Source organism: Pithys albifrons, chromosome 16, assembly GCF_047495875.1.
Source record: "Pithys albifrons albifrons isolate INPA30051 chromosome 16, PitAlb_v1, whole genome shotgun sequence".
NCBI classification, from domain to species: Eukaryota; Metazoa; Chordata; class Aves; order Passeriformes; family Thamnophilidae; genus Pithys; species Pithys albifrons.
Window position 1 is genome coordinate 2,815,193 of NC_092473.1, and position 25,605 is coordinate 2,840,797.

The 25,605-nt window shown below is 50.7% G+C and overlaps 1 protein-coding gene across 3 annotated transcripts in view; it reads left to right on the forward strand.

Moving 5' to 3' along the window:
* Nucleotides 1-19,734, forward strand: part of SLX4 (SLX4 structure-specific endonuclease subunit) — a 34,671-nt gene extending 14,937 nt beyond the window's left edge. Inside the window, exons 6-16 of one of the 3 annotated variants that reach the window (XM_071571313.1) lie at nt 101-316; nt 1,681-1,895; nt 2,874-3,187; nt 4,661-4,940; nt 6,179-6,267; nt 8,854-9,000; nt 10,613-10,782; nt 12,581-15,033; nt 16,394-16,496; nt 16,700-17,167; nt 17,760-19,734. In XM_071571313.1, coding sequence (XP_071427414.1) covers nt 101-316; nt 1,681-1,895; nt 2,874-3,187; nt 4,661-4,940; nt 6,179-6,267; nt 8,854-9,000; nt 10,613-10,782; nt 12,581-15,033; nt 16,394-16,496; nt 16,700-17,167; nt 17,760-18,117 — 4,813 coding nt within the window. In that variant the 3' untranslated portion in view covers nt 18,118-19,734. The remainder of the gene's footprint in view (nt 1-100; nt 317-1,680; nt 1,896-2,873; nt 3,188-4,660; nt 4,941-6,178; nt 6,268-8,853; nt 9,001-10,612; nt 10,783-12,580; nt 15,034-16,393; nt 16,497-16,699; nt 17,168-17,759) is intronic. The other 2 variants (XM_071571314.1, XM_071571315.1) reach the window with 2 other exon arrangements.
* Nucleotides 19,735-25,605: the final 5,871 nt, after the last annotated feature.

Consider the following 25,605-nt stretch of genomic DNA (forward strand, 5'->3'; position numbering starts at 1 on the left):
TCTGGCTGTTACACTTGACTGTGCTGGCTTTAATATGGTTTAAATCTTAGTGTGGACAGCTTTAAAGTCTCCATAGGTAAGCTTTGCCACGGTCTCACAGGTGTCTGGATGAGATGGAGGAAGCACAGGTGTCCTCCTGCAGCAAACCAGTGGTCCCTGAGTGTCCCATCTGTGGGAAGCAGTTCCAAACCCCACAGAGCCGGCTCAGCCACCTGAAACGCTGTGCTGTGGAGATGGATGTTCCTCCTCACCTGCTCCTGCAGGCAGTGCAGTTACAGGTGTCCACGCTGGGGAATGCACCTCTTCAGTGTCCCAGGTAAGCTGGTAAACATAAAGGAGGCTGGTTACTCCTTTGGCCTGGGGGGGGACAGTAAAGGCAAGGCTGGCTCACACACTGGGTGAGCCCCAAGCCCAAAGCAGGTCAAGTAGAGCCATGACCCAGTACCGAGTGAGGAGGATGGGCTGGTTAGTTGGGAGAAATCGTCTTGCTTTCCCTCAGAAGAGGTCAGGTGGTCATCAGATTTGCTGATGACACCAAGTTGGGAGGGAGTGTCGACCTGCTGGAAGGCAGGAGGGCTCTGCAGAGGGACCTGAATAGACTGGAGAGATGGGCTGATTCCAATGGGATGAAGTTCAACAAGGCCAAGTGCAGGTCCTGCCCTTTGGCCACCCCAACCCCCTGCAGCGCTCCAGGCTGGGCACAGAGTGGCTGGAGAGCAGCCAGGCAGAGGGACCTGGGGGGACTGAGGGACAGGAAGCTCAACAGGAGCCACCAGTGTGCCCAGGTGGCCAAGAAGGCCAATGGGATCCTGGCCTGGATCAAAACTAGCATGGCCAGCAGGCCCAGGGCAGTGACCCTTCCCCTGGACTCTGCCTTGGGGAGGCCACACCTTGAGTGTTGTGTTCAGTTCTGGGCCCCTCAGTTCAGGAAAGTTCAGAAAAGACTTTCAAAGCCAGCAGGCAGGAGCAAAATGGGGAGTAAATGACCTTACACTTGTTTGTCAGAATTATTTGTGCTCTATGAGGCAATTACTCAATAAAGCTGAACAGTGTGTTTGAGCTGATTGAGCAAAGCACAGAGCAAAGCAGGCTCTGCAGAGGTCTGTGGTGCCTGTTCCTCAGATCCTTGGCTCGAGACTCTCCTGGAATGTGAGCCAGAGAGGAAGCAGATGTGATGTTCTGGAATGTGGCTTTGTGTTTTGGTACAGAGCTGCATCTGCTCAGCCAGGTTTGAGCAGAATCCTCAGAGCACAGCGAGTGGTGCCTGAGTGAGTTTGCAGAGGGGCTCGTAAGTCCCTCTGTGCTGAGGAAGGGCCATTGCCTGTTCCCTGTGGGAGCAGAGGAGTGGGAAAGCATTTTCTAGTGATCCTGGTTTTGCCCTGCTTCAACTTGTTTGTTCCCCTTTGGTGCAAAAAGCCATTCAAGGTAGAGACAGCAATGTCATATCAGTGCTGTGATCTTGTGCTTACCTTTCCCAAATAATGCTGTCTCTAAATTAGCCCAAGTTCCATGAATGGTAAGGAATCCCTTGCTCTCTGCTAGGAAAGAGAGTACTGAATGGTTTTTACTATGCTTGATATGGGAGTCTCTCTGAGCAAGTAGAGCAGCTAGTCTGGAGTGTTTCTTGTCCCTGATCCAGTCACAGTAACAGGGGCTTCCTGCTGCATTCTTGGGTTTCAGCAATCAGCCGAGCAGGGCAAAGAGGAAAGGCTTCTCCAACGAGGACTCAAAGAAAACACCGAAGAGGGCCAAAACTGAGCCTAAGGATGAAGATTTGCAGGTTGCCATGGCAATGTCACGCTCTCTGTTGGAGCAGGAAAAGCAGGAGCAAGCAAAATCAGTTGCAAATGTGAAACCAGTGGCTGCTTTCCCAATCAAATGGAAGCCAGGATCAGGTACGTGTTACAGCGAGTTAGTGTCAGAGCTGTGTTATTGCAGGAGGAACTAACACAGCCTGCTCTCCACCAAAACCTTCCTGTTGGGTCCAGGAGGGATGACAGCCCTGCTTCGGTTTTATTTAGGCTGTCAGAGCTTCAACAATAGTTGAGAACAACTGCAGGATGTCCATGGGTTTCAGTGAAATCCCTTAAGAATCTTACACTTTTTTTCACTGATTGATTGTTTTGAATCCATAAATTATGTTGTCTTTTGTAAACTGTGAGAAAGAGTACCATGAAAGGGTGATTGTTTTTTCTCCTGCAGTAAGTTTTTTCCTATTCCTCCTGCTGCAACCTGGATTAATGCAGTTTTTTCAGTGTTCTCTCTTATCTCTGTGTCCTCTCTGCAGTGGACATGTGTGTACACCCTGTTCTGTTGGGGATGTGCCTCCCTGTGTCAGGGTGCAGAAGGGTTTAGAAAAGCAGAGAGGTGCCAGGGAAGAGCAGTGAGAGCTGCAGAGTGGGGAGACTTCATGACCCTGCTCAGGTCTCCTCCTGCCAGGAAATACTCCCAGCTGGATCTGGCCATTAATTGGAAGCTGCTCAGCATTTGTGTGAGCTGTGGTTTTACATCCATGACCAGAACACAAGGAAAAGAGTCCTTCATGGATTTGTTGGTGGTTTTCCCTCCCTTTTTTGTGCAGCACTGCCACACAGGCACCATTCTGTGGGTCTGGGAGGTGGGCTGCATGGCTACCAGTGGCTTCCACACTGATCAGACTTGGCAGAGATGTGAAAGCCCTCAACATACAGCAGAGCAGTGTGAGGAGGAGTCAGTGTATTACTGTAAGGGTGATGTGTGGCTTCAGGCCTAGAGAAATGCTGTGTGTTCAGCTTGTAGCTGCCTTCTGGTCGGCACTGAGGGAGCTGATGTGTTATCTCCCCTGCCCTGTGTGTTCAGCTGTTCATTTATGGGGGCTTCTCTTCTTTCCCAAGAGAAGAAGCGGCGTAGGAGGGGCCCAGCTGCGCCGCCTCCGCTGCTGCTGCAGGACCCCGAGAAGGCTCGCAGGAGGATCCAGGAGAGGGTGGCTCTGCTGCTGGCAGAAGAGGTGGAATTCCCTCCCACCCCTCAGCTTCCCATTAGCAGGATTCTGGAGGATGAATCTGGAAAAGCAGCCTGGCTCTTGCCATTGTCCAAAGCCAAGGAGTGCTTTTTGTGGAAGATCAGTGCCCTGACAGGACCCTGCGACCCCGAGTCATTCTACGCTGCTGCTCTGACCCCTCTGATTGTGCCCTGGAAGCCTGTGCAGGTGGGGTGCTCTGCTGTCCTTGCTTTGACATGCCCCAGTTCACTTGCCCTGCATCCCTTCTGTTTCCTCACTGGGAATTCCCATGAGTGATCCCCTGCTCTGCACACTCAGTGCTCATGCCATGTTCTCCCCTGGTTTCACACAGGCAGGTTTCAGGATCTTGAAGTTTCATTTCTCCCTTTTGGAGAGGAGACCAAGGCTCACAGTACCACACTGTTCCTTGAGCTTTCAGAAAACAAAACTCATGGGAACAGAGTACTGAGTAAAGGGACCCCATCCTGCTCATTTTGCCACTAGTTTGTCCATGTTTACAGCAGCCTGACTTTTGTTTTCCTTCTTGGCACTTTTCCCTGGTCAATTCTAATGTGAGCTTTGCCCCTGTGGTGCACTAAGCAAGGATCTGGGTGAAAATTTTAAACCGAAGGCTGATATTTTCCAGCACAGAGAGGTGTGAGTGCCTGGAGTTGTAAAGCAAGGCATTTGCACTTCAGGCTTTCCTGGTGCATCCCATTGCCTCTTGGTGCATGTGAGCTTTGATCCAGGTTTTAGTTCCACTGTTTCATTCTGGTTTCACCTGGAGCTGCCTCTTCAGTGCTCTGTATTTATAAAAAGTGCCCACAGAAACAGACAAAGCTCTTTCAATCTCTTCTCCAAAAAGAAGGATATCACTTCTCTTCCTTCCCTCTTTCTTCCCTCAAAGACTTATTTGGTGCTTCTCTTCAAAAACTACTGTGCATATATAGGGGCTTTATTTAGCACTTCTTCCCTGCTCAAAAGCCAGTGTTTCTCTGGCTTGTTGCCAGCTGGGGCTGGAGTGGATGGAGTGACTCCATTCTATGAAGAGTTTTGTCCTTCATTCAAGCCAAAAACTGCTAGAGAAATTTAAGAATAAAAGGAAAAAAAGGAAGGTCTTTAAAATCATGGCAAGAGTGTGTTTTCCCTCTGATTCTTTCCATTCACAGACATGGCTAAACCATTTTTACTTAGAAATAAACCAATTGTTTTCATTGGGAAACAGAGTCTAAACCTGGATAATATCTGCTCCAAGGTGAAAGTTTGATTTAGTTACATATAACTGGAAAAGTCTTTCAGAACCCAGAACAGGAGCAGCTGGAAAGCTTCAGCCCTGACTGTAGCAGGCACTCCAGCTGTAATGAAATATTTAGGTGTTGGATTGGAAGCATTTCCCCCATCCTTTCCCCCTGCTTGGCAGTTGCTACAAAGATGTGCTCCTGGAGAAACCGACTTTTCTGTTTTAGTTTTCTTTCTTCTGTTCAGAGCTGTCTTATCTCTGGAGAGTCCTTCATAAAACTGCAGAGAGCTGTTCCTGAGAAGCTCCTGTACCTGGGGAACACTCTGTGATCCTTCACAGATGCTTCAAAACTCTGAAGCAGAGACTGTGCTCCAAGCTCTGCAAATATATAAAACAAGACCTGATTTATTGATGTCTTTTTTTCCTCCTCCTTTGCTCAGAGTGATAAGGCAGAGAACCTTCCTGCATCAGTGGGATCTCATCAGCCAGAAGCATCCCAGCAAATTCAGCCTCACCTCAGTTCTCAGGAACCCACTTGCACAGAGTTTGGAGGCCAAACTTCTGATGAATCAGAGCCAGGCCCCAAAGGAGAAGGGCAGTTTTTCTCTCCCAGCCAAAAGGATGCTCAGACTCTGCAGGACCTGGTTGAGTTGGCCAGGGAAGGACTTACCCTCACTCAATGGAACCTGGATGTTGGCCACATTCAGGCAGAGCAGCCAGGTGAGTTCTGGCAGCTTTGTGAGCCCTGTCCCTGCTTCCTTCAGCCTCACCAGAGCCAGGCCTACAGTGGGCTAAGTCAGACAGCCCTGATCCCACCCACAGGTTGTTGGTGTTGATCCAAGAGGTGTTTTTGTGGGAGAACATTTTCCTACAATAAGCTTTAGGTATAATCAACCTGACATTTCTGAAATGATTCCTAAATCCCAGCATTTAAGAGAACTCCTGAACAGCAGGAACTAAATTTGATTTTAAAATTCCCATCAAGATCACAAGTATTTTCTGCCAGGAGAGAGTCTGGACATGTTCAAGAGCTGGGACGAGATCCTGGTCCCTGCTTATCTTGGGACGTTTTACAAGGGCATGCAGTGATGGGGCAAGGGGGTTTGGCTGCAAACTGAAGGAGGGTGTATTTAGATTAGATATTAGGAAGGAATCCTTCCCTGTGAGGGTGGGCAGGCCCTGGCACAGATGCCCAGAGCAGCTGTGGCTGCCCCATCCCTGGGAGTGTCCAGGGCCAGGTTGGACAGGGCTTGGAGCACCCTGGGCTGGTGGGAGGTGTCCCTGCCCATGGCAGGGGGTAGGACTGGATGGGCTTTAAGGTCCTTTGCAGCCCAAACCATTGTGAGATTCCGTGATTCTACCTGGACAGCCTTTCTGTTGTGTGCACTGTCTTGTCAGCTCTTGAGACAATCGGATGAGACAGATGCACAAGGGGGATGGGTTTATGTTGGACATGGCTTACCCAAACCTGAAGTTTATCTGTGCCTATACAGGGCTGAAAAGAGTACCACACCTGGAATTGCTCTGTGGGAGCTCTCTGGTGTCCCCAGTCACAGTTGCACATTTCAGAGTCAATAATACCCCTTGAAGTGCTCTGGCTGTTCAGCGGAAAGTGCTGTGTGTCCTGTTCACCTCCAATGGGGACCAGGGCTCCTGAGCTCACCTGTCTGCATTTGCATTGGGGTATAATATTCCCCACCTCCCCTGCTGCACTGCAGTGGGGGATCCCTGGTCCTGTAATGTGTATAAATAACAGCTGAGTGGTGCTTGGGTACCCAGAGCCTGTCACAGCCCAGAGCCAAACCCTCCAGAAAGGCATGAGAGACAAGGCTGAGCCTTCAACCCAGCCAGGCTGGCTATAGCAGCTGTCACAGCAAGGATCCTGTTAGGAGTTCTTAGGTCACTCTGGCTCACAAAGAAGTTGTGTGTGATTTGTGATGTGCATTTTCTTCCCTGAGGAGAAGACCTGAGTCCCAGTGCCCCTCCACAGAGTGGCTTTGTGCCCCCAGCCAAAGAGAAGAGCCTCCTCAGGAGCAGCAGTAAAAGAGTAAGGACAAGCCTTTTTTTCACTCTTTTTGTGTTTGCTTATAACAAGAAAAAGGATGTTATTGCATTTCAGCAGTTCTTGTAAGTGTGGAGTATTTCCCATTCCTTTCTGTGGAAACAAAGAGGTGCTTAAGGTTCACAGTGGCTGAGGACACTGGGGGTGCTGCACTGATGCCCACAAACATCCTGTGGGTTTTCAGTGCTTGTCCTGCCTGATGAGAGATGATTTAGAATTCCAGGTAACAGCAAGCCCAGCTGTGCAGGTTAAAGAGCTGACTGAGAGAGTTTGGGGGTAGGAACCAAGGATGCAGCTGCAGTGGGTTGGACAGGACTCTGCTTTAATGCCCAGGTTATCCAACAGAAAACTGGCTGCAGCCCAGGAGAGACAGAGCTGAGGATTTAGTTATCAAGCCTGTAGTGTTCTGTAGGTCCCATCTCACCTCAGGTGCCTCAGTGGATGTGGAGTCCTTCATGAGTGTATAATCAGTTTTCTTCAACTGAAATGTGTATAGAAGTAAAATCATTCATTTTCTTGCCAAGGTTATCCACTTTATCTGGTGAAACTCAGTTTGGTTTGATAATAAATAATCATGCCATGATAGCTGGTACATTTTGGTGCTGGATAAATATTGATGCCTTGAGAACCTACTTTCCTACTTAGAGGATTAAGATACTTCTAAAAGGAGACAATTCCTTGAGGTGGGAATCAGTATTAAACTTGGGCATCCCAGCTGCTTGGTCCAGAAACTCTAGATATTCTTTGGGGGTATTAAAAAAATTAATCCTTACCAGGATAAAAGTCTTGTTTTGCTTTCTAAGTCTGTTAAACCAGAGGCCTTTAGCAAGACAGAAACTGTTCTGACATTCTTGTTGAAACTCAGTAGCTCCCAGTAAAACCAATTTTGGTCATTTTCTCACATTCAGTTTGGTTCCATGATGGTTTTTCTGAGCAAATGAAGTGTTGTTGAAGAGCTGGATTGCCAGTGGGAGAGATCTGTGCTTTATATGAGCACAGACAGAGTGTGACCATGTAGAGCAAATGCATCCATTGCATTGGTGACACATCCCCCCATGCTGAAGACCCTTGGTCACATTGGTGGGGTCCAGTCTTGCCATCCTCAGCAGGAGAGAATGCTCAGCTGTGTCCTCCAAGGGCAGCACACACCCTTTGGGAGCTGTTTGTGGGCTGGTCTCTTTGCCCTGCACAGAGAATGGAGCAGCCAGGAGGTTTCTGGCCTGGTTTGGTCTCTCCACTCCTGACTGATAATTTTGGATCAGCAGGAAGACTGCTCTGGGCTCGCTGCCCAGAACGTGCCATTGGAGGGCTGTGTTTGCTGCTCCCCAAGGGCTGCCCTGCAGGTACCCCACCTGCCAAGAACAAGAAAGCAAGAAACATCAGATTAGTTTCCAGACTGAGTTTCCTGTCTTCCCTTCAGAGACCAGTCCCCACCAGTGCCACAACACGCAGAGCCTTCCCCAGCCCACCCATGGAGGCTGGAAGGGCCATTCCAGAGTGTGCTGCTCATTTCTGTTGGCAGGGTTGGGTTTCCACAGCCCCCTGCTAATGCAGAAACCTGCTAATAAAATAAAGAGCTGTGTTGTTCCAGGTGGAGCTGCATCTGCTGCAGATGTTCCCTGGAATAAAACTTGTACTTCCTCATCTCTGCAGTGGGTTTGAAAAGCCCAGATCAATGATTAGGGTGTTACCCATCAACTGGTTTCCACTTACAGGCAGGCAGCCTCAACCCAGCTGTGAGCTGAGTGGGTTTCACACTTCCCTGGAACACTGGCCACCTTCAGAGCTGCAGCATTTGGAGGGGTATGAGTCTTTAGGTGGTTGCCTGGGGTTTGTACAGGGAGCAGCTCCAGAGCATTCATCCTGGCTGTCTTTGGCAGCACACCCCAGGCCTGACCTTATCATAACCACTCAAAGGTAGCTCAGCCCTCCCCAAAATTTCAGCAAGGGGTTCTAGAATGATAGTAGAAGTTATGTTTCTTTTTTAAAATTGAGTGGCATTTTCAAAAGGTGTTCCAGTAACATGCTGATAAGTTCCTTTGAACTGGATGCCCGTGTTAGTTTTACTCTGTGGGGGCCCCTTGGTGCAGAGCTGCTCTTCCCAGAGAGGGAAGGGCTCATTTCCCCAGCCCTGAGTCACCCTCTTTCCTCTTACCCCAATTATGGTGAATTGAGTTCAAGTCTGTTAAAGTGGAAATTATAGTTTCCTAAAACTGTGGTGGGAGGCAGTAGATGAGAGGCACTCTGGGCTGTGGCTAGACCACATCAGGAAGTGGTGTGGTGAAGATCTGAGGGTGATAACGTGCTGTGATACAAGTACAGCAGAACAGAACATCTGCTTGCCCTTCACAATGGACAGACTGGGGGAAAGTGGAGGAAAACAAAACCAGGAATGCCTGTTTGTCCTGTGGAAGGCCTGAAGTTCATAAACCTGATGAATAACTCCAGGAGGCAGAGGTGGTGTGACCAGGCTGGGGCAGTGCTGATAAACTGGATTATTCTTTCATTTTTCAGGGAAGTGTTTGACAGCTGGCACCTAACATGTGTCTTTGTGCTCCCTCTGTGTCCTAGTCCTCCCTGAGGCTGCTGGCTGAAGACTTTGGAGCAATGGTGAACAACCCCCACCTGAGTGACGTGCAGTTCCAGGTGGACTCCGGGGAGGTGCTTTTCGCCCACCTGTTCGTGCTGTACGCGCGGTGTCCGCAGGCGGCTCAGGCTGTAAGTGCTGCTGACCCTCCTCCAGGACACCCCCTGCCCACCCCACAGCCCCCCCCTGCTCCACAGCCAGCACAGGGCACTGCTGGCCATCGTGGCAAGTGCCTCAGCACCAGAAGTGGTTTTCAGCTTAGGAAACCAGAACAAATCCTGACAAAGTGGTGGAAGATGTGGTACTTCCTCAGGGGAGCCAAGGATCCTTCCTTGCATTCCACCCCTGAGCATTGGAGGAAGCTTCCCAAGTGCTTTTTGCCCTGCCTTGTCCTTCTTGGTGTGTCCTGCCTGTCACCCAGGCTGGGAAGTGTGAGGAGGGATCAGGAAGATACTGGGGAAAAACTAAAATAACCTACACGGGGGTTTTGTCCCTCTTGCTTTGAAGGCATCTACAATGACTGTGCTTTATGCAAGGCCAGTGAAGGAGCTCTTGTGTTCCCAGAGCATTTTTGGTTGAACAGCTCCCAGCCTGCTCCTGTGCACTGTCCTGGTGGGACAGTGAGCCTGGCATTGGAGCTCTGTCCTGTCAGGAAGCTGCTCCCAGTCCATACAGAGCTCCCTGGCAAAGGGAGCGTTCCTTAAAGCTGCCCTTTGAAAGTTTAGTTCTGTCCTCATGTGTTGGCTGCAATTTCCACCCAAGGTGACTCAGGGCACTTCCAAGAGCTCCATGAAAGTTCAGGGAGGGAAAGCAAGTTCATATTTGCCATCCAGCAAGTCTTCATAGGATTTTTTTAAGGGATCTTCAAAGCTATTGCAAATGTGTGTATGTCCACAAAACAAAACTGCTGGGTTACCACGTTCTCTTATTATTTTCTGCAACTCTGGCTTCAGCATTCCCACCCACTGTTGTCATGGGCAGGAACCATGTGTGTGGGTAGAGCTGTGGGATTTCCCTGTGCTGTGTTTTTGACACCTGCAGAGGATTGTTTTCCTTCAAGTCTCCACCTGCAGGGCAGTGTTTCCTGTTTATTTTCTGGATAGGTGAGGGAGTGTTCTTCCTTGATGGAGATCCTGGGTAACAAGGAGACAGTAATAAATCAGAGGTAACTTTGGAGCTCGTGTTTTCTGTTGCATGGGTTCCCCTAACTTTGGAGAGTTTCAGATAACACAGTATGTGACTTGGCTGCCAAGGAAGTGGGACCTTACTGAGCTGGAGATGCACCTGGGCCAAAACCTGAGATCAGGTTCGACCCACACAGATAATGGTCCAGTCAGAGGAGTAGTTCTTTGTGTAGTGTCTGCTTTGCTGTGAGAACTGGAGTTTGGGCATTGCATCAAGGGCAGGTAAATGCAAAACAGACCAGATGAAGTGGAGTAGTAGAGAGGTGTAGATAACTCTGGAAATTCTACTCTGGGAAGTAATTTGTTTCCAAAACTGAGACCACCTTTCATATGTGTGCCTAAAACAAGAAGTTAAACTCCATCAAGCTGGCAGCCATGGGGTCAGGAAGGACACGGAGAGCCCTGCACAACTGCCCATCTTGGCTTCCCTCTGGGGCACCAAGTTCTGGTCCCGGGGTAGCACATGGCTGATGGAAGGAGTAAGCTGATGGGAGCGAGGATCAGTGGTGGTGTTGCTGTTCTTTTGGTAGCAAACAGGCTGTGCTGTGCTCTGCCCCAGGTTCACAGCCAGGCCTTGGTGGTGGAGGAGGACGGGATGGCGCCGACGCGCCGCGTGCTGCTGAGCGACGTGACGGCCGAGGCCGCGGGGGCCTTCCTGCGCTACCTCTACACTGCTGACACTCACGTTCCTGCTGGGCTGCAGCCCCAGCTCGGGGCTCTGGCTGCCAGGTGTGTGTGCTCAGCCTGTTCTGCATCCCCCACGGTGTGCTTTCAGCTGCACACACCCAGTGTCACAGAATCCCAGAACGTGCTGAGCTGGAAGGACCCACAGGGATCATCCAGTCCAGCCCTCAGCCCTGCACAGGCCCATCCCCAACACTCTCACCCTGTGCCCCAGAGCATCATCCAGACACTTCTGGAGCTCTGACAGTCTTGGGTCTGTGCCCACTGCCCTGGGGAGCCTGGTCAGTGCCCACCACCCTCTGGGGGAAGAGTCTTTTCCTGAGATCCAACCCAACCCTGCCCTAACACAGCTCCAGCCATTCCCTGGGTGCTGTCCCTGCCCTGACACAGCTCCAGCCATTCCCTGGGTGCTGTCCCTGCCCTGGCACAGCTCCAGCCATTCCCTGGGTGCTGTCCCTGCCCTGACACAGCTCCAGCCCTTCCCTGGGTGCTGTCCCTGGCCTGACACAGCTTCAGCCATTCCCTGGGTGCTGTCCCTGCCCTGGCACAGCTCCAGCCATTTCCTGGGTGCTGTCCCTGCCCTGGCACAGCTCCAGCCATTCCCTGGGTGCTGTCCCTGCCCTGGCACAGCTCCAGCCATTCCCTGGGTGCTGTCCCTGCCCTGGCACAGCTCCAGCCATTCCCTGGGTGCTGTCCCTGCCCTGACACAGCTCCAGCCATTCCCTGGGTGCTGTCCCTGCCCTGGCACAGCTCCAGCCATTTCCTGGGTGCTGTCCCTGCCCTGGCACAGCTCCAGCCATTCCCTGGGTGCTGTCCCTGCCCTGGCACAGCTCCAGCCATTCCCTGGGTGCTGTCCCTGCCCTGGCACAGCTCCAGCCATTCCCTGGGTGCTGTCCCTGCCCTGGCACAGCTCCAGCCATTCCCTGGGTGCTGTCCCTGCCCTGACACAGCTCCAGCCATTCCCTGGGTGCTGTCCCTGCCCTGACACAGCTCCAGCCATTCCCTGGGTGCTGTCCCTGCCCTGACACAGCTCCAGCCATTCCCTGGGTGCTGTCCCTGCCCTGGCACAGCTCCAGCCATTCCCTGGGTGCTGTCCCTGCCCTGGCACAGCTCCAGCCCTTCCCTGGGTGCTGTCCCTGCCCTGACACAGCTCCAGCCATTCCCTGGATGCTGTCCCTGGTCCCACAGGGCAGAGCTCAGTGCCTGCCCCTCCCAAGGAAGTTGTACCTGCAATGAGGTCTCCTCTCCTGCAGACAGAGTTTGGTATCTTCCACTGCAGTTTTAGTGCCTTACAAATTCCATAGCCCTCTGCTACATCTTAAATGAAACTTACACATACGAACATCCTGCCCTCATCTTTTCCATTAGTCCCTCTTTCAGCTGTGCCTGTGTGAGAGTTTCTGTGTTCAGTATATGCTCAGCAGACTTTGGCCAAGGGCTTTGTCTCAGGATGTGCACTGACAGCTGAAATGGCTGAGTCTTGCCAAAATGTGTGTGGAGAGGTGCCCTGTCACTCCAAAAAGCCATGCAGCCTGCACATGGCAGACATTATCCAGCCCCAGCCATTCCACAGGGCTCTTCCACTGCCAGTGGCAAAGGGGTTTTACTGGAGTCATGTAGCTGGTCAGCCTCAAACACAAAGAGAAGAACGTGCCGATGTTTTCATGTGAGCGACACCTGGAAAAGAGGATTAGGAATTTTAGGAGTATCCTGAATTTTGTACATCTTAGGAAACAAGCATCTTCATGAAATTCCTTACAAGGCTCACAGGACTGATGAGGCAGCCAAATGGTTAAGAAATACTGGAGGAGGAAATACTAATGTTACTATTGTATCCTTGCAGGTTTGGTGTCAAGGAACTGATGGCAGAGTGTGAAAACAGCCCCGGAGAGAGCCAAGTGCCCTCTGGAGTGGATTCAGAAGATGATCTTCTCTCTGTGCAGGATGACAAAGATTGTGAGGACAGAGCTGAGAACTTCCAGGATCTGTTGAAGTCAATGTGGGTGGGTGAAGATGAGGAAGAAGGAGCTGTGCTGACCCCTGAATGCCAGAAGGAAGGTGACAGTGGGGTGAGTGAACAGGAGCTGGAGGAGATCTATGAGTTTGCTGCAACACAGAGAAAGATGGCTCGAAGTGAAGGAGAGGTGAGCCAGGGAACAGACTGCAGCATCTGCAGTGACACTGAGACAGCCCAGGGTACCAACCAGCAGCCTGAGGAGGGACAGGTAAAGAGACCTGAATCTGCTCCAATAAGCAACAGCTTCAAAGTTCTGAGGGATGGCAACAATGTGGAAAGATCTAAATGTGACTCGTCTGCACAAGAAGAGAAAATGCAGAACATAAACAGATGCAAGAGTGTGAACCACCCACAGACCTCTGTTGTGCCTCACCACTGTGAACCTCAAAAATGGGATGGAGCCTCCCATGGTGCTAATGAAGGAGAGGCTGTTCATGGATGTGAAGGTGTGGAGGATTCTAAGTTGTCTTGGGTCTCACATGCCGAGGCAGATCACTGTGCAAAACAGTTTTCTGGTTTCCAGGGTGCTACTAATATAGATGACAGTTATGAACACTTGTTTTCTGCCTCTCAGGGGGACCACTGTGAGCATTCCCCCATGGAAGGAGTTATCAAAGAATCAGGAAAGTCCCCTAGTGAAAAACATGTTGATCTTAATGATTCATTTCTGTTCAGCAAGTCACAAAAAGACCACTCACCATGCAGGAATGGTTTTTGTGGGAGTCCAACTCCCAAACCTTGTGTGCCCCTTTTTCCTGCTGTTGGCTCTTCACCTGCATCTCCAGGATTAGATGGAAAGTTTATCAGAGAACATATGTCAACAACAAAGCAAAACAAAAAGGAAAGATCATTCCTGTTTGATGAAATACACTCCCAGAAAGCCAGGGAGCTGGATGCTGCATCAAGAAACAAGAACATAATGTCTCCAGCAGAGCTTCCCCACAGTGATTTAAGCCAACACACACAAGTCCCAGTGTGGTCATCACCAGGCAGGACTCAGGATGCTGCAGCTCAGGGGAACAAGAAAGGTGATGTTATTCTTTTATCTTCTGATGAGGAAATGGAGTTACAAGACAAGAAGTCACCTGAGTCCAGCCCTGCTCTGAAGAAAATGGAAATCCTTGGGCAAGTGGAGTGTAAAGACATGGAACAAGGTCCTGAGGTACCAAAACCTGAACACAACTCATCGGTCCCTGAAGCAGAGCAGAGATCAGCCCAGGTCTCATGTGGCAATACAGACCCAGTGTATGTCAGTAAAGATGTACAGGTGTCCCCTGAATTGCCTCCCAGCAGACAAACATCTGCTTGTACAGAGAGAAAACAGAGTTCAAACCTGAGCCCTGGGAAAAGGCTCAGTCATGAAATGTCTTCAGGCACAGACAGCTCCTGGCTGGTGCCAGGCACACCAGTTGTGAGCAGGAACAGGAGCTTCTCAACACAGACTGACATCACAAGTGTTAATTATTTAAAGAGCCCAAGATCTAAACTCAGCACAAAGAACTTAGCAGCAGGTAACAGTAACCATGAAATGACTGGAAATTTAAGAAAAGTTCATGAAACAACATTGCCAGACAAACATTTGCCTATGGAGCACTCAGTCACTGAAAGGAGCCCATCCAGCAGCCCAGCAGCAGGATCCCTTTCCAGGAGCTCCCCCCCAGTTTCTCCAGTGGATCCAGTTCTCCTCTCCCCTGGCCACACCAACACGACGAGCAAATGTGCCAGTATCTCAGGGTTACCCAAACCTGTGCCACCCTGCCACCAGCAGCCCCTGGGAGATAAAACACACATCAGCGTGGTTGAGGTTGAGGACAGTGACAGGGAAGTGAGTTTGCCTTCTCTGGGCAGCAGTGTCCTGCTTTGTGAGGAGCCCCCAATCCCTGTTGATGACTGTTGGCACGTGGAGTGTCTGTCCCCAGTCAGAGGGGACAGCCAGGACTCTGGCCAGGTCAGCTGTGCAGACACCAGCACGGGCAGCAGCCCCAGCCCAGGCTCCTGGCAGGGCCAGTGGGACAGCCCAGGCCACACACAGGGAATTAAGGGCAGCACCCCTGTGCAAGGAAGTCCTGCTGGCAGGAGAACAGCTCTGCTCTGCCCTGACAGGAGCCCTATTGAGGCATGTTCATCACTGGGCAGCAGAGCCAGTTACCTCAACTCCAAAATCTGGGACGACTGGAATGGAGAAGAGAAGGAAGAGGAGTTTCCAGAGGTTCTTCCTCTGTCTCAGAGGTTGGCAGCTGCAGCTGGTGCCTGTCAGATGGATCCTGTCAAGACTCCTGGTGAGAACTCGTATTCATACTTGATTATTGGACTAGTTAAAATTGTGCTTATTTTAAGTGCTTATCTCGCCTGTGGTTCACTTGATACACTGAATCAAAGAATGATAGAATGGATTGGGTTGGAAAAGACCTCTGAGATCATCAAGTCCAACCCTTGGTCCAACTCCAGTCCCTTTACCAGATCATGGCACTCAGTGCCACGGCCAAGCTCAGTTGAAAAACCTCCAGGAATGGGGAATCCACCCCCTCTCTGGGCAGCCCATTCCAATGCCTGAGCACTCTCTCTGCAAAGAATTTTTTTCTGATCTCCAACTTCAATTTCCCCTGGCAGAGCTTGAGCCCTTGTCCTATTGCTGAGTGCCTGGGAGAAGAGGTCTTTGGGCCTTTTGATCTGAAGCGCTTGGCAGGGCCAGGCACAAAGAAGGTGCAGTCATTGCCTGTGGGAGAGAGCCTGAATAAATGTGGGATTCCTGGGGCACAGCCACTCCTGTTTTGTTCACCCTAATCCTGTGATAGTGACAGTACTCCCTGCACAAGCTGGTGGGTTCCTGGAGAGAAAAAAGCCAGCAAACCAGAACAAAGCCCAGACTGCAGCCTGCATGCCAGTGGGTATTGGCTCTGTGGTAGTGGCTGCTCTGTGCACTCTGGCTTTTCACACACCCCTGCAGCAAAGCAAAGCTGGTGCATCCTGCAGAGCTCCACAGGTGCACTGCTGCCTCCTGCTGCCTGCTCCTTGCTGGATCTGGGCCCTGTGAGAGACCTCTGCATGCCCAGCACATCCTTGCCTGGTTCTTTCCATGTAAGACCAGTAATTGATGTCTAAATAAGTACCTAATTAAATATATTACTAATTATGTCATACTAAGTGATTAGTTTAACGGGTGTTTAGAGCATGGTGGGTGGAACTGAATGTGCTTCACAGTAAACTGGTGTCATTAAATCAGTATCTAACTCCACACCCCAGTAGCTTGATTTGCTCAGTTTTTTCAGCATCAAGTTTCTGTTGTGAAATTTCCTTCCTAGGAGAAGAACCATAGCACAGAATTCAGTAAACATGGTTTTTAATTGCTGTGTAAATGTTCCCTGCTCTAACAAAGCCCTGCATGGGCTTCGTTTCCAGATGTGACATGTGTCCCAATTTAAGCTGTTTTCTGATGTAAATTCAATAAAAACTAAGTATCCCAGTTTAGAGAAGTTCAGTCCAATATGAGGCTGAGTAATAACTAAAACAGCCTATGAGAAAGTAGTTGCTATTAAACCATTACTATATATTAGCTTTCTGCCACTAAGAGGGGAAGTTACCAGCCATTTTAAGTCTTTCTGTACTAATTCTGACCATGATCACTTCATTCTGCTGCAGAACCTTCCTGTCAGGAACACAGCAGGTCTCCCAGCACCCCAGTGACCCCCATGCCAGCCTATTCCATCATGGAGACGCCGCAGCTGAAGAAGGAGTTGAGAAGGTGAGTGTTACCTCCACCACCTGCTCTGTAGAGCAGGAACCTGCTGGCAGGTAGTGTGGAAGAAGGTGAACCAGCTCCAGACAGTGCTTTTTGAGGTCCCATCACACTTTTCCAGCATCACTTCTGGCCTGAGCCTCATGCTGGGCTGTGACAGCAGAAGGTGCAGCGTTGCTGTAACCCAAACTCCCACCTTGCTCTTTCAGATTTGGAGTCCGTGCTCTCCCAAAACGCCAGATGGTGTTGAAGCTGAAGGAGATATTCCAGTACACCCACCGGGACATGGACTCTGAGGATGAAATCCCCTATTCCCAGCCCCTCCCACAGGAGTCCCCAGCCAGACGGCCGAGGCAGCCCAGGGCAGGCAGGGCTGTGGGCAGGAAGGGCACCGGTGCCCCCAGGGCTGGGGGCAGGGGCAGGAAGGCTGCCATGGCTTCCTCAGGGCTCCCTGGGGCTAAGGCTGATGATGGATCCCATGGGAAGGGCTGTGCAGCACCCAAAGAGGGACCTGAAGTGACACATCAGCCAGAAGGAGCCGAAGAGCAGAGAAGGACATCTGTTTCTCCAGAGAGAGGGTCCCTGGCAGCTGATGGGGAAGAACCAATGCTCTCGGCATCCCAGGAGTCAGCAGCTTCTTCAGTGGAGGGAAGTGACATCTCTTTTGGATCGCAGAGGTAAGACAACAGAATCCCAAACAAAACACTTAGTGGTGCAGGACAGAGATGAGGTGGGAATGAGGCAAACAGAGGGGAGTGTCCCTGTGGCTGCAGTGGCCCTGCTGCCTCACTGGGTGTGTCACTGGGAGCTCAGCACCCTCCTCCAAAAGGAACAGGCTTTGGATTTTCAGTCTAATTCACACTGAGCTATTCTCAGAACATAAAAGGGGTTGTGGCTGTGTATGGGCAGGGCCCAAAACTGGCATGCCTGATCTGAGAGTTAGTGACAAGGAGCACTGCTGCAGCTGGAGTTGGAGTTGGCACAGCACACCTTGGCAGAGCCTAATGCAGCATGGGGCAGGAGCTTGGAGTGCCAGACAGCTCCAGGCTGGGTGAGCAGGGCCAGTGCTCTGTCACAGCTCGATGGGGAAGTTTGCAGACCCCCTCCCATGTTCTGCCCCGCTCATTTTGTGAGTGCCAGCAGGGGAGAGTCTGCAGTCCTGCAGAGGGAACTCCCAGGGCTTCACCATCAGGGATTTGGGGAACTCTGGTCCTGTCCTTGATGGCCTGTTCTTTCCTTGACCTCTGGTCTGTTTGCTCCTGCTTTTAGTTCTTTTGTGAATGGATTCGAATCCTGTGCTTTTGCATCTGAGGAGGAGGAAGAGGAGTTTCCAGCATCTCAAGCAGCAGCTCGGGAAGAGGAAAAGCTGGAGGCAGTGAGGTGCTACATCCGCTCAAACACAGCCCTGTACAACAGGATTCTCTTCTATGAGCCTCTTGAGCTGGCAGATCTGCATGCAGAGCTCAAACAGAATGGCATCAAGATCTCCAAGGCAAAGCTGCTGGACTTCTTGGACTCTCAGTGTATCACATGTACCATGGCCCGAGCTCGGAAAGAGAAGGGACAGAAAAGAAAAGGGAACAAAAAGCAGAGGAGGCAATGCCGAGTGAAGCCCACTCCATCCTGACAGTCCTGCCCATGGAGGCCTTGCTGCTGAGCTGGAAATTCCCAGCTGGTGCTCCAGCTGCAGGTGCTGGGTGGGAGCACCACTCCTCATGCCCTGCTCCCAGAGCACATCCCAGAGCACAGGGCTGAGCCACGCTCCCATTCCCAGCCCTCTGCTCCCCTGGCACAAACCCCTCCATCGCTGGCCTGCCCTCAGCACACAGCTCACCTGCAGCCTCTTTCACCCCTGATTGTCCTTTTGTGCCTTTTCTTTCCATTTTTCCAGTAGGTTTTAGGTCCCCAACTTTCCTTCATGCCGGTGTTTCCCTCAGTGACACTTGCCAAGCCCCTTCCCCTGGCTCTGGGCTGTGAAACTGTGAAGTGCTTCCCCTTTCACCTTCCACTATGGAAAGCAGTGCCTGTTTGGCCCCAGGGACTTCCATCTTCATTTCTCCAGCACACTCTGCTCAGCTGATTCTGAAGGCAGGGAGTGCTGCAGAAATACATACAAGGCCCCCTTTCTGTCTGTGGTTCACATTCCAATCTTTAGTAAACTTTCTAAATCTGTGTTTCTAAATCAGCTGCAGAACAGCAGAGGTGTCTTTTTCTGGTCTCTTTGGGATGACTCACAGAAGCACCCCTGACACCCAATGTCACAGAAAAGCCCCTTAGATTGGAAAATTCAGTGGGGTGTGATCATTTTCAGGCTGGATCTGTCTTAAAGTCCCTTCTGCTCCATCCCCTGAGCACTCTTGGACCTTGTTGGTGTGTCCTGTGTCCCTGGCAGAGATGTCTTGAATGCAAGATTACAGTGCCCACTGGATCTCTGCAGCACTTCTTACAGCCTGATCTAAACCTGCTTCTCTGCTCAGTCCCATTTCCAAACTGCACTGATCCCAGGTGGAAACTGTCTGGGACTCTGGGGAAGTTTTGGAATCTAAATTGTTTTATTTTATGTATCTATTTTCACAACATCAGCTGATTTCCTTCTGTTCTGGCACTTTGGAGTGGGCAAACTCACTGAACAAAAGGACACAACCCTTCACAAAAAGAAGCCAGATTTCTAAATTTATTTATGTACTTGGAATATAAAATTGTGTTTTTTACTTTTGATAAAGTATATCTTCATTTTGATTTTTGTTCTATACAATAAACAATCTATGAGGTCCTAATTCTAAACTTGAAAGAATATCCTGTAACAGACTTGGGGGTGGTTCTAAACAGCAACAATAAGTTCCTAAGTCTAAACTCTTAAGACTGTACAGACTAAGGGGGGTCTAAACAGCAGGGCTGGGTCTGGTTGAGGGCAGGGGGTTCCACAGCCTGCACCAGGACTGGCTGGAATCTGGGATGGAGGAAGAGGAGCTGCAGCAAGGAGAGGTGGAGGGATCCCTGGCAATGGCTGAGGAGCTGAGGATCCACTGCCTGGAGTGAGACAAGGATGAGCTGCCTGGTGGGTGTGGGGCTGTGCTGGGAAGGGCCCTGCTGGAGCTGGGGATCCACAGTCAAGGGGAGTGTCCTGTTTCCTTCTCTCTCAGCAATGCCCTGTGCAGAGAGCAGAGGTGCAGCCACATCCCCATCAGGTCATGGGTCTCCTTCAGCAATTGGATCAATTCCTCTGAGCCATCGTGTCCCTGGAAAGGCCGAGGCTGTGGGGCCCTTTCCCTGGAAGGGAGTCAGCTGGAAGGGGCTGAGGTGCTTCAGCCCTCTCTGCCTGGGTTTGGCCTCTCCTGGGCAGACTCAGGCCTGGCAGAGGATGCAGGAAGAACAGCTCAGCTGCTTTTCCTGGTGTTCTGGGGCTCAGCCTGGGCCTGGTTCCTCTCTCTGAAGTCTGTACCTCACACATGGGAAAGCTTCAGTCCTACTTACCAGTCTTAATATGGGAAAATAAATATCCCTTCAATTCTGACTTTTCTTATTGTGTTTTTGGGTAAGAATTATATCTAAAATCAAAGATTTTGTGATCAATTCTTTTATTACATCTTTCCCATCACAGTTCAGTGGATGTAAGTTACAATCACTCAAACACATCACAAAACACTGGTTAGCATGAGAAAAGCTGTATTTTCATACCACACCTGTGCTGTTGGGGTTTGGGGGTGACCACTTTGCAGGGTGACCTGCCTTGATTCCTCCTTACAGCTGAACTTCACAAAATGTAATTCTAAAACTTTTCTTGGGTGATGAAAAAAGGATTTGGAATCTTTTGCACCCTTCAAGACCACAAGGATACACCTGACATTCACTGCAAATACCTGAAAGCAATTATTCATTCTCCTGCTTCATTAATCCATGAGCAAAGCAGGCCTGCCTGAGCTAGGGCTGGTGCTGCCATCTGCCAGTGCTCATGTGTGGCCAAATAATTCAATTTGTAGATATTTCTCTGGTTTTTACCTTCCTGATGCAGGCTCATTTGCCTTGAAAGATAAATTGTCATAATTGTTTATTGTTTACTCAATAGTAACAGTTACCAAAAATAGTTTGATACTGTAACACTTCCAATGCTGCAAAAACCCCACCTTTTGGATTAGAGTATTTTTTAAATTTTTTTTTAAGTCAAAGAAAGGAGCAGACACATTACTGGCATTGCACAAAGCCCCTGTTTTACCAAGATGCACCATGTGAGCTTCTAAACTTGCTGTGACAACGGAATGACCTGTGGGATTGATCTGGGATACTCCACCATGTGTGTATCATCACATTCCCTGCCTGAAAAAATGCCCTTCGATAGGTTTATTCTGGAAAGCTGCACTGGAGTGTTATGGGTTCACCAAGGTGGGCCTAAGTTTGTGCTCTGCAGTTCAGACTAGGCTGAAGCTGTCAGCTGACTTGAGCTGGGCTGAGCTCACAGCTGACCTCTTCTAGCCAGTAAGTTTGTATTCCATACCACATTCCAACATCATCTCCAGGGTAGTAGGAACCAGTGTGGGAGTGGTTAAGGCAGTGGCTTCTCAGCCTCCTCTTGGGAGGACGCACGATGGTGCCCCAGGGGGGATGGAGAGGAACAGGCCCACCACTGGCTCACAGGGTACCTCAGGAAAGTCAAATGTGTTGTTCTGGGTCTCTCCTTTCTGCTTGAGTTTGTCTCCCTGGGGAATAAGTTCTTTTCTTAAGTAATGTGTAGTTAGGACAGTAGAGTTTGTGTGTTAGTTAAGAAGTTGAGGTGAGAAACTTGTTGTTGCAGACTTGTGTGAGTGTACATTTGTACTCTCTTCTAATTGTCTCTTCCTTTCTGTGAAAATAGATGTAGTTTCAGTATAAACGTGGTTTGAAGTGTTTTTTTCTTTCCCCTCTCTTTTCCTCCCTTTCCCTGGTGTTAGGAGGGAGGCTTTTCTCTCTGTGCTTGGAGGGGTTGGCTGTTGCTTATCCCAAACCAAGACAGGCAGGTTTGTGTGAAATAATTCTAAGTGTGAGCAGAGAGTTTTCTGCCAGGCAGAGCTCTGAGTGTCAGTCACCCTGAACCTTTATTGACACCAACGGGCAGTGCAGGGGCTGTACCTGACAAAGTGCAGCTCCACAGAAGCGAAATTCCAGCCAGTTAATAGTGAATTTCACTAAGCACATTCCGTGGTTAATTGCTACATATCATTACCATTCCTTCTAAGCTACACAGACAGCTTGCAAATTACCTCAGACATACTTAGGGCTTAAAGAAATTATTAAAAGACTACATATCTTTTGGCTATGGATTTCTAACTAGACAATGTTTACTGATTTAAGTCTCTAGGATGGATAAGTCTTAATTTATTTTTTACAGCTGCAGGACTGGTCCTCTTCCAGGTTTGCTTTATCTAAAGCTGTGCATGGTTAGGTAAACTTGTGGTTTATGGTTTTACTGCTGTTTGTTCAGAAATTCTTGTCTGCTGCTTATCTTTGATAGAAGAGAGATAAAAAAATTTGCCTTTTCACAAGATTAAGGCCAGTTCCTTACAAGAACACTTTTAACTCACTCTAAGCAAGTTACAGCAAATCTCACTTTGCTGGAGCAACCTGGGACAGCGGGAGGTGACCCTGCCCATGGCAGGGGCGGGATGGGGTGGGATGGGGTGGGATGGGGTGGGGTGGGATGGGTTGGGGTGGGGTGGGGCAGGGTGGGATGGGATGGGGTGGGGTGGGGTGGGGCGGGGTGGGGCAGGATGGGGTGGGGCGGGATGGGGTGGGGTGGGGCGGGGTGGGATGGGTTGGGATGGGGTGGGGTGAGATGGGGTGGGGTGGGGTGGGGTGGGGTGGGGTGGGATGGGTTGGGATGGGGTGGGGTGGGATGGGGTGGGGTGGGGTGGGGTGAGATGGGGTGGGGTGGGGTGGGATGGGGTGGGGTGAGATGGGGTGGGGTGGGGTGGGGTGGGGCGGGGTGGGATGGGGTGGGGTGGGGCGGGGTGGGGTGGGTTGGGATGGGGTGGGGTGGGATGGGGCGGGGTGGGGCGGGATGGGGTGGGGCAGGGTGGGATGGGGTGGGGGGGGGCGGGGTGGGGTGGGGTGGGGTGGGGCGGGGTGGGGCGGGGTGGGGTGGGATGGGACAGGGTGAGATGAGATGGGGTAGGGTGAGATGAGATGGGATGGGATGGGGTGGGATGGTCTTTGAGGTCCTTCCAACCCAAACCAGATGTGACTGCCGAGACTTAAGCGGTGCCTGAGCTCAGCCCCTGCCTCCCTCCCACCCCCCGGGTCTGTCGGCCCCCACAGCGCCCACGCGGGTCCCGATCCCTGCCCCTGCCAGTGCACCGAGCCCGGGCCAGCTCTCAGAGCTCCGCTCCGCTGCTGTCTCGATGCCGTCTTGTCCCCAGACAGCGCCGTTTCCCTCGTGTCCTGTGCCCCGAGCTGCTGAGGCGAAGGGCTCCCACTGCCCCGGGGCGGGCGGGGCCGGAAGCGGGACCGCGGCCATCTTGGCCGCCGCCATTGGCCGACATCGGCCGCCACGTGACAGCGCCTCAGAACGCGCGCGCGGGAGCCGAGCGCGGGAGCCGAGCGCGGGAGCCGAGCGCGGGAGCCGAGCGCGGGAGCCGAGCGCGGGAGCCGGGTACGGGCCGGAACAGCCCAGCCGGGACGGGACGGGACAACTGGGCCGGGACAACCGGAGTGGGACGGGTGTACAGCAAGGCTGGGACAGGATTCCCGGAACGGCACAGCCGAGATGGGACAACCGGGACGGGCCGAGACAGCACAACACAGCACAGCCGGGGTGGGACGGGACAGCCAGGGTGGGACGGGACAGCCGGGATGGGACGGGACAGCCGGGGTGGGACGGGACAGCCGGGATGGGACGGGACAGCCGGGGTGGGACGGGACAGGCGGGATGGGACGGGACAGCCGGGGTGGGACGGGACAGCCGGGGTGGGACGGGACAGGCGGGATGGGACGGGACAGCCGGGATGGGACGGGACAGCCGGGGTGGGACGGGACAGGCGGGATGGGACGGGACAGGCGGGATGGGACGGGACAGGCGGGGTGGGACGGGACAGCCGGGGTGGGACAGCCAGGCTGGTGTTATAATCAAAGAGACCAAATAAAAGTTTGAGAACCTAACTCCCCCGAGGAGCTTTACCAATCAGGAAAAAGAGAAATTACGACAGGTAGGAGCAAGAGAAGAAAACAATAAATGGATTCTACCAGGTGGTCGGGAGGTATTTCCGAAGCGTCTTGCCCAGAAAATGATGGCAAAGCTACACGGGCAGACTCATAGGGGAGCCCAAGCCTTAGTGGATCAATTCGAAAATAAATACATTTGTGTAGGAACGTTCGGAACAGCCAAAAGAATTAGAGAAGGATGTTTAACTTGCCAAAGGGTAAATAAAAGACAACTAAGGGAAAAAATACAAGGAGGAAGAGAAATAGCAAAAAGGCCTTTTGAAAAAGGACAAACAGATTTTGCTGAATTCCCCAAAGTAGGAAGATACCGTTACCTGTTGGTAATGGTGGATCATCTTACCTATTTTGTAGAAGCCTTTCCTGTAGCTCGATGCACGACCAAGACTGTCATTAAAATTTTATTAGAAGAAATCATTCCAAGATATGGTACAATTGCAGTAGTAGATTCAGATAGAGGGCCACACTTTACTTCCAAAATAGTTAAGGAGACAGTGGAGCTTTTTAGGACCAAGTGGGAATATCAAACTCCTTGGCACCCACAGAATTCCAGTAAAGGTAAAAGGATGAATGGAGAAATAAAGAAACACCTGACTAAACTGATGATTGAAACTAAGATGAATTGGGTAAAGTGTTTGCCACTGGCCTTACTGTATATCCAAACCCAGCCCTGCACTGTCACAGGGGTTTCACCATTTGAAATGATACATGAAATGCCAGATGATTTTGGAACCCCAATAGAAAATCCAAAGATAGAGGATACAATATTAAGAGAATATATAATTGAATTAATGAAAAGGAGACAGGAATTGAGAAAGAAGGGATTAGTAGCCCAACAACCTCCTCTAGACATATCTATACATAAAATCCAGCCTGATAACAACTTGGAAGGAATCTTCATTGACCCCTCATTGGAAAGGACCCTTTATTGTTCTTCTTACCACAGATCCAGCGATCCGAAGTGCAGAGAGAGGCTGGACATGTACCAGTCGAGTTAAAGGACCAATTCAAGCTAATGAATGGAAAGTTCAGCTGGGACTGACCCCATGAAAATAAAAATGGCCAAGGGAACATAATGCCATGGACTGGAAACTCAGGAGTGTATAGACAGCGACAAGAACAACGCATAGTAAGACTGTTAAGACCGTGGGTGGAGGAACCTTTTGGAAGAGTGCCTCTTCCTGAAGTGTTAAGTTTGGCTCAAGAACTCATTTTATTTAGGGTAAGAAAATCCATAGAAGGGCCCGTATCTCCTGAAATACATCAGCTTCTGCTGAGAAGATATTTAACCTCGTTGCTCCTTGCAAAGGAATAGACGAAGGAGGCAGAGTGGAGATCAAAAATATGGGAGCTCTGCCCTCGATGGAATATGTGGGGATCATGGTGGTTTTATGGCAACTTCCCCAAATTTGGGGAAGTCCACACCAACCCTATGAATGGACTTTGACCCGACTGGACGATCCACAAGTTATTAATAAAACAGTATTAGCAGGAGCCCCTCATTTTAATGTCACCATTTGTGACTTGTTTAAACCAAAATTGAAAAGGGACTTGTGCCATCCAAGCAGACAATCCAGTCGAGGGGCTACTAACTCAAAACCAGTTTATCTGTGTCCTAGTTCAAACCCTGGGAAACCATATTGTAATTATCCTGGGTATTTTTATTGTGCTTATTGGGGTTGTGAAACATTGGCCATTGCTTGGAAACCATCGATTACTGACAAGTATCTCACAATTCAGTGGGGACCTACGGGGTGCCAACATCCTACTTATGGCTATGCTGGAAGTGTGAGGAATGCAGGAACTTGTAAATATTTCAAACTAGAAATTAAGGACACCGATGACATGGGATGGTTTGTAGGAAGGACCTGGGGAGTAATGATGTGGGAGCCCGGAACAGACAAAGGAGTTTTAATACAGATCAAGA